General features: G+C 43.0%; 1 protein-coding gene across 4 annotated transcripts in view; it reads right to left on the reverse strand.

Annotated features, from left to right (window-relative positions):
• The window catches only part of TET2 (tet methylcytosine dioxygenase 2), a 206,544-nt gene that overhangs the window by 135,326 nt on the left and 57,980 nt on the right, over positions 1 to 13,238 (reverse strand). For 2 of the 4 annotated variants that reach the window (XM_029596953.1, XM_029596956.1), the window contains one exon: positions 2,601 to 2,739. The exons of 1 other annotated variant lie outside the window; for it this stretch is intronic. In XM_029596953.1, coding sequence (XP_029452813.1) covers positions 2,601 to 2,657 — 57 coding nt within the window. In that variant the 5' untranslated portion in view covers positions 2,658 to 2,739. Of the gene's footprint in view, positions 1 to 2,566; positions 2,740 to 13,238 lie in introns of those variants that run through there. One more of the 4 variants, XM_029596964.1, reaches the window with a different exon arrangement.

Consider the following 13,238-nt stretch of genomic DNA (forward strand, 5'->3'; position numbering starts at 1 on the left):
GTACAACTAGTAGGGTTCAGATCTGGATGCTTACTGTCCACCTTTGTTAACCTTGGGCCCACCCAAAAACTCAGTTCTGGCTACGCCACTGGGAGCAGGAGAGATCCCCAGTCTTGTGGCCAAAATGGTGCCAGATGATCTCCCCTGCTCCTTTGCTCTAAACACACGTTAAATCATTGTAATAAATAGGTCTAAATGTGGGGACCTGAGGCAAGAGGATATAAAGTAGGGATGTGCAGAGCAAAAGTTTAAGTTCATATGTCCATATGTCCAAAGGGGGTCCCATTTGCGGTCAATATGGACATAAACAGAATTCAATTTGAGTATATGTCCATATGTGCAAATAAAAATTTAAACCCCTCACCCTCCTTAATCCCCCCCCCCAAGACTTACCACAACTCCCTGGTGGTCCAGCGGGGTCAGGACGCCATTTCTGACCAACTTTGCAAGGAGCACGTGATGTCGGCGTCACGTCGGAGTGACGCGGCGTCACGTGATTCCCCGCGGGTTCGCGCCGGAACACTCGTTCGGCCCAAAAGGAACTTTTGGCCAGCTTGGGGGCGCCTCCTGACACCCCCAAGCTGGCCAAAAGTTCCTTTTGGGCTGAACGAGGGTGCCGGAGGGAACTCGCGGGGAATCACGTGACGCCGCGTCACTGCGACGTGGCGCTGACGTCACGTGATTCCCCGCGGGGTTGCTTCCGGGATCCTCGTTCGGCCCAAAAGGAACTTTTGGCCAGCTTGGGGGTGTCAGGAGGCCCCCCTAAGCTGGCCAAAAGTTCCTTTTGGGCCAAACGAGCGTTCCGGCGCGAACCCGCGGGGAATCACGTGACGCCGCGTCACTCCGACGTGGCGCCGACGTCACGTGCTCCTCGGAAAGGCTTTCAGAAATGGCGTCCTCACTCCTCGCTGGATCACCAGGGAGTTGTGGTAAGTCTTTGGGGGGGGGATTAAGGAAGGTGAGGGGTTTAAATTTTTATTTTGGATCAACAATCGCGATTTCCAACTTATCCAACATAGCTATGTTGGATAAGTTGGAAATCCGATCGTTTATGTCTTATCACTTTTTTAAGTTAAAAAAAAAAAAAAAGTAGCGTTTTACATTTATGTTCAATACGAATGCACACCCCTAATATAAAGTGACTTGCCAAAGGTCTCAAGCAGTATCACTGGGAGAAGTGGAATTTGAACCCTGGTTCCCAGCCCTCAGTGTTAACCACCAGGCCACTCATTCTGCACTTTTCAGGAATCTTGGGTTTTTGGAGTTGTATCAGCTTTTACACACATTTCTTTGAAAACTACCATTCGTTAACTAAAAATCATTGTCCAAAACAAAGAAAGGAAACACAGAAAGCAAATAATGACCTGTTTACAGCCCAAGCTGACCAGCAGATCATTATCTCTTTGTGTTTTTGGAAAGAAAACTTATTGTTTGAAATACTGAAGGAAACAAATAAAAGATTTTTGGGGGTTCTTTTTTTAAATGGTAATTAAATATAAAGACCGCCTGAAGTTAAATGCTGTCTTCTTATAGAAAAGGAATGTGGTGCTTGTGTTGGTCAGACTCCAGCTGCCACAAAGTGCAGAGTGCTGGCATTCCAGCTCTGAAAGAAGGGTAACTGTGTGCGGCTTCCACCCACAGCTGCTCCTGGCCAGCCCAGCAGAGCTGTTCAGGAACAGTCAGGCTTTAAACTCATCAGTGTCATGCAAGAGGGGAGGGAAGGCGGGGTGTTAATAAAACTTCTATGAAACAGCTGTTATTTAAAAAAAAAAAAAAAAAAGAAAGAAACAGAAGCAAATGGATAGCTCCGGAGACCACTTAATTGTTTATTGTACTGTTTAATTTGAAGGGAGACATATATCAGGATATTATTACTGATGTTTCTTTACAGGAGTTTTCTATGGAGCCATCTATATTCCACTCAGTAAAAAATTAATAGTAAAAAGTAGGGATGTGAATCGTTTTTCTGACGAATTAAAATATCGTACGATATTTCTTACTTTGTCAAAAATTCGTGAATGATGAGAAACGATCGCATTTCCCCCGAATTTTTGTCAAAAATTGTTTTTCCGATTAGTGCGCGCTAACAAAAATAGCAAAAAATAACAAAAAGTAACAAACATTAACGGTTTACGTTAGCGCGCACTAATCCGAAAAAACGATTTTTCACTAAAAAAAAAAAATGCCGATCCGCAGGAAACTGAGATTTTCCCACGGCCACACGAACCCGATAGCAGAAACGATGGGGCACCCGATTCACATCCCTAGTAAAAAGCCCAATTTACCTGACATACAATCAAAACATGTATTTGGTCAACTCTAAAATAAGTGCATTATGAAAGCTCCTAGATGGGCAGAAAACTATGAACAAACTACCATTCTCCACTTCAGAAGAAAGACATCAGGGGCTCAGATGAAGGTGTAAAGGGAGTATAGTTTGCATCCAGAGACAAATTGCCCGAAAGCATGCACTGTGAGATTACTGCGACCAGCGTGCATGCAAAATCAAGGTACTAATGGGTTAAGACGGGAAGGCAAAGGTGAGAAGCTCCAATGAAAACCAAACCTGTTTTCCACTTGTACACTGTTGTAATTATTACCGAAGAAAACTTCGTAAACCGATCCAGTTTTGGCAGTCCAATAGATATAAGCAGCATTTCAACATTATGAGCCAATGAACTCGAGTGGTCCTTCTGTTCAGCGGCGTTACAGCGCCTTTACTATGCACTGGACATCATCCTGCACGAAAAGGTATATTTCAGGGTTCTTTTTTTCTTTTATAAGGCAGACAAACAAATATAGTTATTCTTTCACCATAATTACAGAGGATTTAGGGGCAATATTCAAAGATTTTTAGGCAGGTAAACGTATTTATCCGTATAAAAGGGTGTTTTGAAAATTGCTCCCCTCCCCCCCATATGTGGATGAAAGTATGTGCACTGTTTCACAGTAGGCATACCTTTTCCTCCATGAAAAGAGGGGGCGGAGAGTGAAAGTACACATGTAGATTTCATTTAGAAATTTCAGTGCATTCTTTCATGGGTGTAATTTGCAGTTCCTTCCATGCCGATGTACAAATATACCCAACGTTGGACGAACTGGCTGCACTTTCCAATTGAAACTCTCCTCCCAACAAACTGACAAGCCTTACCATGCCCAGGCCGGCCAGAGCGGTAGAGTACACGGTGCTCTGATGGCATTGCTGCTGGCAGCCTTAGGCTACCAACGCTGCTGTCGCAATCTTAAGTTCCAGCAACTTTGCTAGAGCCACGCTGGATGCGACTGGAGTGCTAGGACTCTACTGATCCAGCAGGCATTGGGGAAGGTCCAGGAGGAGGGGGGTTGCGAGGGTGGCAGAAGGGATTGTCAGTTTGTTGGGAGGAAGGGGCACATTTGCCTGGTTTGAATTGAAATATCTCGGGGGGGGGGGGGGTTGGGGCTTGGGCTGCTATGGCCTGCTACTAGTTTTTAATTAATTTGGGAAGTTGGATGGGGGGGGGGGGAGAGGGAGGAAATCAGCTGCTAGCCTCAGCATTCTTTTAACTTTTTGGGGTGGTGAAGGTAGGTTGGGAGATCACCCTGCTTACCTCTTCCTTGCCATTTTTACTTAATCATATTAACTATATTAAGAATCCAGCTAAACAGACCTGGATAACGCTATCCGAGTATATTCAGTAGAGATGTGAATCGTTTTTTGGCCGCCGCAGGAAATGTCATTTTTTTTTGCGGTTCGGGTCTTTTTTTCACGAAAAATCGTTTTTTGAGTTAGTGCGCGCTAACAAAAACAGTTAGATTTTGTTAGTTTTTGTTAGCGCGCACTAACCCAAAAAACGAATTTTCACGAAAAAAAACAGGAAAATCCTGATTGTTTTTCAGGCTCCCCGAAACATGCCGAATTGGACAATTTCATTGTAATTTTCCAATTCGGCAAAAACAAATGCACATCTCTAATATTCAGTGGGAAACGTGCCCCAGTAAATATACTGGCTAAAATTACCGGGTTAAACTTTAAGCTGCTTATTTGCCACTCGTCAGCTTACTGGACCTTCAAATCTTCAGCCTTCAGCTATTACTCAGAAACTAAGGGCCTCATTTTCCAATATAGCATGTGATACCAAAAAGGGGTGTTACCTTATGCTAATAAGCATGTGTATCACAAATTGCGATAACAGCTATGCAACACGCTCTTAGCACAAGTAACCCAATTTGGGCTACATTGCCAGTATATATTGCAGTTCACGATGTTTCTGGACAGCCTGTTTCAGTATGAGAGAGAGAGAGAGAGAGAGAGAGAGAGAGAGAGAGAGAACCTTGCTATAGTGCCTCCTCCCTAGACAGGTATTTGTATCCCTATGGGAGGCCCACCTAGTAACTCGAGGTGGGGATTAGGTATGAGTGTAGGGGGTTGGGGGCCACTTTCACATTCAACATGAGACGTACGAACAGAACAGTGGTCTCTTGTGAAGATTTGATGGCCTTTGGAGTGGGGAAACTCACTCCAAGATGAGATTTGGACAATGTTCTCTCCACCTAGCTTGTTGTTGCCCAGGTAGAGTGTCCCCCACCCTTCTCCGGGAAAACCCCCAAACCAAAAACAAGAAGAGAGGCATTTCTAAAGAGCAAGTCCCAGACCTTTACACATTGCAGCTCCTCTAATAGCAGGTCCTAGATACAAATACCTTGGTGATCTTTAGCAGGATTAGGTAAGGAAGCTTGAACTGCACCTATACCTGGATCTAGTTTCTCAGTTTTAAGAATAAATGACTTGATTCACTCAAATTCTTTTTTTAATCATCAGACTGCAAATATAATCCCACCCCCTCAAAAAGAACCCCCCCAAACAACAAAATACAAATAACTGTTGTAAAAGCAGATTTTCAGGAGATTCAACAGTGAAAGAATCAGAACAGACAGAAATAAAGATTCAGGGCATACAAGAGGAGAAACCGTGCTGTTGCTCCATTGATACTCTCCAGTGCGGTGCCGACATACTCACAAAGACCAACGTGAAACAAAGCCTCTACTTTTATATAGCACCTACCGCCAAGCATTGTAATTACTGTCCTCTATTTTTAAATATTGGATTATGTTTTCCGTGCTCATGCTGCTTCTGAAGGGCCGGGGTTCTTTTTCAGATATGGGACTACAGTGCCAGCAATATCATAGACAATAGTCATGCATTTCTTTTAGATTAATCCAAGTTCCTTTTTAGCTTTCATTCACAACTTAATACCCTCTCTGTTGCTATCAGTCACACCTCACACGTGCATGCCACATACATTTTGCATATATGCAAACCCTATTATGCATATTCATTTTTTATCTTCTGTATCACACAAGGCACACTCGTGTCACTATTCATTTCATTTATAAACTGCCCATCCAATTAGAAACTCAAGGCAGGATACAGAAATGTTACATGCGATACAATAGAAATAACATTACGTAGTCAACATAAGCATAAAACTATCACCAAAAAAACAATGTAGATTAAAGCAGTCTAAAAACTAACCATCTGCATAAAAATTCAGGCATATAAATAGGATTAAAACACCATCCTATAAATCAGCTAATTACAATACAACTCAAACTCACACATAGAAAGTAAGAATTGAGTAAAAGTGCACTCATCCCTAGAGACTCCAACACATCACTAAAAGCTAAAGTAAAGTGTCATGCCTTATATGTTTTCCTGAACCCCCAGATAGTCTCCTATCATTCTCAACTCTTTGGGAATAGAATTCCAAAGACTGAGCCTTATACAAAAAAAAAAAAAGGCTTTTTTTTTTTTCTGGTGTCCACCAATTTAACTTCTTTCAAAGAAGACGAAGGGCCTCCGGAGAAGAATGCTAATTTCTCCTCAGGTATTTATGATCAGGTGGTTTTTAAGATAAGGAGGTCCATTTTTATTCATAAAGACTAAAGAAGGAAACTTAAATTGCATTTTAAAAGTAAACAGAAGCCAATGGAGATATTTTAAAGCTGAGATATGATTATTCAATTTTCAAACCAGTAAAATACATATCACTGTATTCTAGATAAGTTGCAATCTGTGCATCTGGGCCTTTTCTTTTAGCCATGCAAAAAATTATAAAAATCAAGACATGAATAACAGTGGCTAATTCTTCTTTACTAAGGTAGTAATAAAAATTGCAAATGAATCCCCAGGACTGTAGAAAGGTCAAAAGACAGAATCACATCAACAGCACATTAGTCCCTGTCACATGGTAGGAGCACTGGATGGCCGGCGCCATCTTTAAAGATGGCGCCGGCCATCCAGCGCCACTAAAAAAAAACCAACCCACCCGACCCTTTAAATCGACCCCACCCTCCCGACCCTCCCAAAACCTTTTAAAATTACCTGGTGGTCCAGGGGGGCCTCGGGGAGAGATTTCCCATTCCCAGGCATCAGCTGTTCTAAAAAAAAAAAATGGCGCCGATGCCCCTTTGCCCTTACCATGTGACAGGGTATCCATGCCATTGGCCGGCCCCTGTCACATGGTAGGAGCACTGGATGGCCGGCGCCATCAGCCCCTATTATACTATAATCTATAATAGGGGCTGATGAGTAAAGATGGTCGGTGCCATCTTTAAAGATGGCGCCGGCCATCCAGTGCTCCAGATTATAGTATAATAGGGGCTGATGAGTAAAGATGGCTGGCGCCATCTTTAAAGATGGCGCCGGCCATCCAGTGCTCCTACCATGTGACAGGGGCCGGCCAATGGCACGGATACCCTGTCACTTGGTAAGGGCAAAGGGGCATCGGCGCCATTTTGTTTTTAGAACAGCTGATGCCTGGGAATGGGAAATCTCTCCCCAAGGCCCCCCTGGATCTCTCCTCTCCCCGAGGCCCCCCTGGATCTCTCCCCGAGGCCCCCCGAGGCTCCCCTGGACCACCAGGTAATTTTAAAAGGTTTTGGGGGGGTCGGGAGGGTGGGGTCGATTTAAAGGGTCGGGTGGGGTTTTTTTTTTTTTATCGGGCCATCGGCGCCATTTTAATTAGTGGCAGCCAAAATGGCGCCGATGGCCCGAGAGCGGGAGATCGCGCCGGGACCCCCCCCCCCCACTGGACCACCAGGTAATTTAACATTTTGGGGGGGTTCGGGAGGGTGGGGGAGGGTAAGGAATTGGTTTTAAAGGGTCGGGGTGGGTTTAGGGGTGGTTTTGGTGTGCCAGTTTTCCCGCCCTCCCCCAAATAATTCCCGTGCCCTATTTAACGATACAATACAAATGCCCCTGATGATAAATCGGGGGCATTTGTATTGTATCGTGCACTCTAACGTTTAGGACGATTTTAAAATTATCTGACGATAATTTTAATCGTTCAAAAACGATTCGCATCCCTAGTGTCTGGTGCACGAACAAAAGTACGCGCGGGTGCACTTTTAGAAAATCTACCCCTTTGGTTTTAAAATATTTTACAATAGATCTTTTATTAACTTTACAGGATATTTGAAATCCTTTTTTGACATACAGTATCAGGTAAATTTGTTTTATTTGTTCTGTTAAAAAAAATATTTTTTCATCATTACTTTTTTAAAAAAATTTTTAGTTGTATTTCAGCAGCTTCTATTAATTTTTATTATCTTTTATCTTCATTTTTAGTAAATACTAGCTGTGCATTTTCGTCAAGCCTTGTTCTTATATGTTGACGATATTAAAGGTAATGTTAAAAATGTCTTCCCTGTTCTACAATTTATCTGTTCTCCACCTCTTTTACTATATATGACACTGTCTAATAAGTTTGATTTCATTTATCAAAAAACTCTTTGTTATCAAACTTATTGGGTTGTTATATTACCAATTTTAATTCACTATATTTTATTGTAGAGCCCCTGATGCAGCCATAAGGCGAAACCTTGGCCAGAGTCGGGCACTTTCAATATTACATAATAAAATTCTTTCCAAGGCATCGGTCTAGCTTTTGTTTTTCTTCACCTCCGTGGCTTTTCTGGACCGTCTATCGTCTTGTTTTGTGGGTCCATACCATTCTTAATAGCACCTCCTCTGATGCTTACTGTAATGATGAGCTGCTGCTGTTTGGATGCGGGAGGGGTGACTGTAGAGGTTAATGTGGAAATTTTGGTTCGCATATGAAGGAGCAGAAGCTGCTTTATTTTGCCTCCAGGCCTAGGCCTCACAGCCAGAAACTCCTGGAGAAAAAGAGAGACTTTTCCCTATCCAGTGCTCAACCTGCTTGGGAGGGTTCACCTCGGGTTTCTTGTAGTGAGTAAATTCTTTTGTGAAGTCATTTTTAGAAGGGTTTTTTGGGTTTTTTTCTGTGAATCCCTGGTCCTGGCTTGAGGGAGAAAGGGCCCTGTCTTGGGAGGATTTGGGGGTAGAGAAGACTTGCTGCCCGTGAAGGGACAGTGGCGACTTGCCTCAAGAGAGAGGGTTTTTGAGATCTTTTTGTCCTTTTGAGTTTAGCGGCAGCGCACACCTCTTTTTTTTTTTGTCCAGTGTTTGGGGAAAGAGAAGAGCTGACTTTTTCCTGGCTGCAGAACCTTTTGTCCAGAGAGATCCAGTTATCCAGTTTGGAGAAGAGATCAGGACTCCACCAAAGTCTTTACCCAGGACACAGGACAAGGACTAGTTTTTGAAGATCTGGAGATCACCTGGGATCTCAGGTACTGTTTGGGGAAGGGATCTCACTACACTTAGGATGCACCCACCCATCTGGAGCACTTAATTTTCCAAATACTGGAGAGTAAGAATGTCTCAGCACCTAGTGTTGAGCAGAGCCGTGGCAAGGCTATTTGGCACCTATGCCAAGTGATAAAGTGCACTTTCGCCTTGAACCCAATGTACAACGCTGCAAGCTGGGAGACTTTGTTACATGGAGGGAGTTTTTATTTTTATCTTGGCACAGCAGCTTCCTCCTGCTCCTTTAGGCTTCCAGCTCAGTCAGAACCAGTACAGAGTTCCTGGCTCCATGAGTCTTCATTCATAACTACCAGGGATCATTTTTTCCCTATATTTTATATTCCTCTCCCCTCAACTTTATTTACTGCAGGCATTACAGTCAGTCCTGGGCTGGGGCCAAGCACCAGGGCTCTGTTCAGAACCCAGTCATGGGCCCCCCAATCCAATCACTGAGTGTCATCCCCATCCCGGTCATGCCCTCCCCACATCCAATTAAAAATTATGCATTTATACTACCAGATTTTACATGAAAAATTACATTCCCAGGTAAAAATATCATTTACAACAACATGTACATTATATTTACATGCATTGCTATGGTGCCAGCCACAAAACGCTGCAAAAAAACAAAACAAAACACGCATGTTGAGTGTAGGCTTGGCTCTCAGAAAGCCACAAGTAAACTCAGTTACAATTACAATATAGTAAATCTCCCATATAAAAATACCACTAACTGCCTATGATTGAGCATTTGAAAGCATATGAGCGTGTCTATGTGATTGAGCATGTGAGAGTGCATGAGCATGTGTGTTTGTATATAGTTGAGCATGAAAGAGAGCGAACATTGTAATATTTACAATGTTACCTATGAAAAGGTAACATTGTAAATATTACACCAGGCCCTGAAATGCCAATACAGCTCCTATCAAGAAAACAGAACAACCCGTGCTGTTATCAATCCCTACACAGAAATGACACACTAGCAGAACACCTCACGTTCTTCACACATTCAGAGCTCAGACACTCAAATATTGAACGGAGAGACCATAAATTGTAAATAGATACATGCAGACAAAATATGAACTGGAAACTCCAAGCAGCCAGATTCTGTATGCAGTGCAATGATGGAAAAACAGAAAAACCAACATTCCTCATAAAACATCAAACAATAAAATCAAGAAATATAAATCACAATAGTGAAACCATATTAATAAAAATGTTAAATATTTCAAAACAACTGACAAATAGAACATCTAATAATTCCAAACTCATATGAAACTTTTCCAAACATCAATAAAATATTTCAAAACAACAGATACATAAAAAAAAATCCAATAATTAAAACTGAGGATAAAAAAATTTTCCCTGCTGTCCATATCTGGGAAATTTTGATTTGCAGATGACATGAGATTGTCATGGATTAGCGGGAAGGGGTGTTGTGTAACAAACTTTCTCCATTTTTATCTCACACATGCTCAATCATATACATAGACATATGCTCGTTCGCTCTCTTTCATGCTCAACTATATACAAACACACATGCTCATGCACTCACACATGCTCAATCACATTGAGACACGCTCATATGCTTTCACAATCTCAATCATTCACACAAGCTAATAGGTTCTCTCATACGCTCAATCACATTCACACACACACGTTCATATGCTCTCATATGCTCAATCATTCACACATGTTCACAGGCTCTCTCACATGCTCAGTCATACATACCAACACATATATACACACACATACACACACTCATTGCTCACCTGTTCATTTAGTCATACATGCTCATAGGCTCTCACCTGCTCAATCATACGCTCACACACACACACACACACACACACACACTCATAGGCTTTCACTTCCTTCTAGCCTCCAGGTGTGCTGCAGCATGAGGAGGGAGGGAGGCCAATGTTCCTTGCTCTCAGCGGCCCTCGCTGCTCATTGTTGCTGGTGTGGAAGGAGGAGGTTGATTGACTTCCTTGAGGCCCTGCTGCTCCTCACTGCCGGGATGGGGAGAGGGATGATGGGATCAATGCTTTTCGCAGCCCCACGGACTTATTGTTCTTCACTTCTGGTGTGGGGAGTCAGGGAGAACGTTGATGTTTTTCGCAGCCCTCTGGACCATGCTACTTTTCACTTCTGGGGACGGCAGGAGGTTCAGAGAAGGAGGAAGATGCCCATGCTTTTCATGGCGCTCTTCACCTCTGGGGGCGGAAGGAAGGAGAACGATGATGCTCTTCGCGGCCCTCTGGGCCATTCTGCTATTCACTTCTGGGGCCGTCAGGGGGTTCGTATGCTTTCCGTGGGCCTCTTCATGGAAAGCATAGAGGATGCTCTTTGCTGCTGTTCACTGTTGGAGCCGTGGGGGGAGGGGGAAGGGAGGAGGAGGTTGATGGTTTTGCGCAATGGTGCCCCTGATTGATAGCTCCTATGGCCAAGGTCATATTGGCTATAGGCTAGCTATAACTCTGGTGTTGAGGGACACTTTCACAGACAGAAAGAGACATGAAGTAACTGGGAACAACTTTGTTTGAACAATTTCATTAAACTAATCACAGTATAATTTTAATTTGGAACACCCATCTAGAGTGTCCTGCATGAAGAGGTTTCCGCCCTTGTGCCTTGGGTCCTGGAGGTTCAGCCTCCTCCCGCCCCCCCCCCCCCCCCACTCCGCCACAATCAATGTATGCCTGGGGTAAAAGCACTGGTGACTAAGCATTGGGACTTAGCTCCAGGACCGACTATGACCCCTGCACAGGTCAGACAATACCCTGAAATAGTGACTAGTTAGATCAATACTATATACAATCAATTCTCCATCACACACGATAAGGTACAGGTGTACCATGTGCAACCTCACCTTTCATTACTCATACATACAATACTTCAAATTGCAGTTCATCTTGGATATCTTTTCTACCATACATAGCACTGAAGTGACCACGACATACTTTAAGTAACAACTCAAACAAGAAGTACACATTTTATTTACATGATAAATATGAACAGGCTTTTTGCTCAGGGTTGAGGGGGTAAATCGTGCCTGGGCTTCTCATAGATCTCAGGGTTTCTGATAAACCTGGGGGGGGGGGGGGGGGGCCTGGTCCTCCTCCTTTCTTGTCATGTTGGAGCTGTAACAGAAAGGCTTTCAGCGCACCAGGGTTTTCTCAAATTGTCTCTGATAAAGCAGGCAGGCACATGAAGGGAGCGGCCCAGGCTGGAAACAGTAAGATAAAAATAACACATGGAGAGATGGGCTGATATTCCCTTGCACGACCCCATCTCAAACAAAGTTTTACTTGCTGTAGTCCTCGCCAGCTGTTAACTTATTCCGAGTGTCCAGAATTCCATGACAGAGGGGGGAAAATTACTCTTCTAGGTCCCGTGTGTTATCTTGTTTTATTAAGCATTAAAGTTATTTGTGAACAGCATTAAAGATCACACTGGATGCTGATGTGGTTTCCAACTTAAGCTTTTACTGATTAAGAATGGCAAAGTTGATAATAGGTTTTTTACATCTCTTAATATGTACAAAGTCCATTCTGTGCTTTTAGCTTTTCAATAAAATGTGACTATATGCTTTTAATTCATTTGTTCTATAGGTAATGCCAATTCCAATGAATGATTTTTGTTCCTTCTCCATGCCAAATATTGAGGTAGTTTTAAGCTTCCTCCCAATAACTGGTGGATAGGATTTCAGTCCAATCTAATTGTGTTAGTTTCACACCCCATCTGTCATACCTTTACTACAGTTATTCCAATTCTCCTCTTGTACCCGAGTGTTACCTTTATGTTCCTCTTCTCCCTCATTGAGATGGTCATGAATACACCTCAGTGGTTTCCCATAGTTTTTATGTACGTATATATATATATGTTTGAGTTGCTGGCACTACAATAACTTTCTGGGACGAGGTCCTTAGTACGGTGATGGTATCAACAAAAGGGATAGATGCCGGACGTCTTTTAAATTGCTAAAAGTGGAGACTACGTATTTAAAGACTGTCAAAATGAAATGCACTGACTTGTGCGGGTTCACTTTCAATACAGAACGACACACGTTTGTTCAGATTTAGAACAAGTCAGCCCCTGAGGCAGGCACTTGAGGAGTGGCGAAACTCGGCCTGAGTCGGGCAGTTTGTGCGTCTCCACTACAAGAAATGATTTAAAAGACGTCCGGCATCTATCCCTTTTGTTGATACCAATACGGCTTTCATAAATCGCCTCCCTTCCTGCTTCGTGGGTCCTTAGTACAGTGATGCCATGGAAGTAAATGAATAATCGGGATCCACTGAAGCAGAATGGGACTAGAAACACAGTATCATGTCGGGGCTTCAAGTATAATTATACTGGCCAGATAAGTTGACTTTTAGATTCAGTTTGGGCATTACTTTGGATTTATGGACACTTAAAGCAGATAAAAATTATAAAAATCAAGCAAAATGACCATTGATATTTTGGAGTCCTTTGAGAGTTACATCACTGAGTTCTTCACACTAAGGTCCAACAAACATAACACGGATCAGCTGCATTCAATGATAATAGTCTCTTCATGTGGGGGATAGTTTTGACTTAATGTTTTTCCAGC

This window comes from Rhinatrema bivittatum, chromosome 1 (assembly GCF_901001135.1).
Source record: "Rhinatrema bivittatum chromosome 1, aRhiBiv1.1, whole genome shotgun sequence".
Taxonomy (NCBI): domain Eukaryota; kingdom Metazoa; phylum Chordata; class Amphibia; order Gymnophiona; family Rhinatrematidae; genus Rhinatrema; species Rhinatrema bivittatum.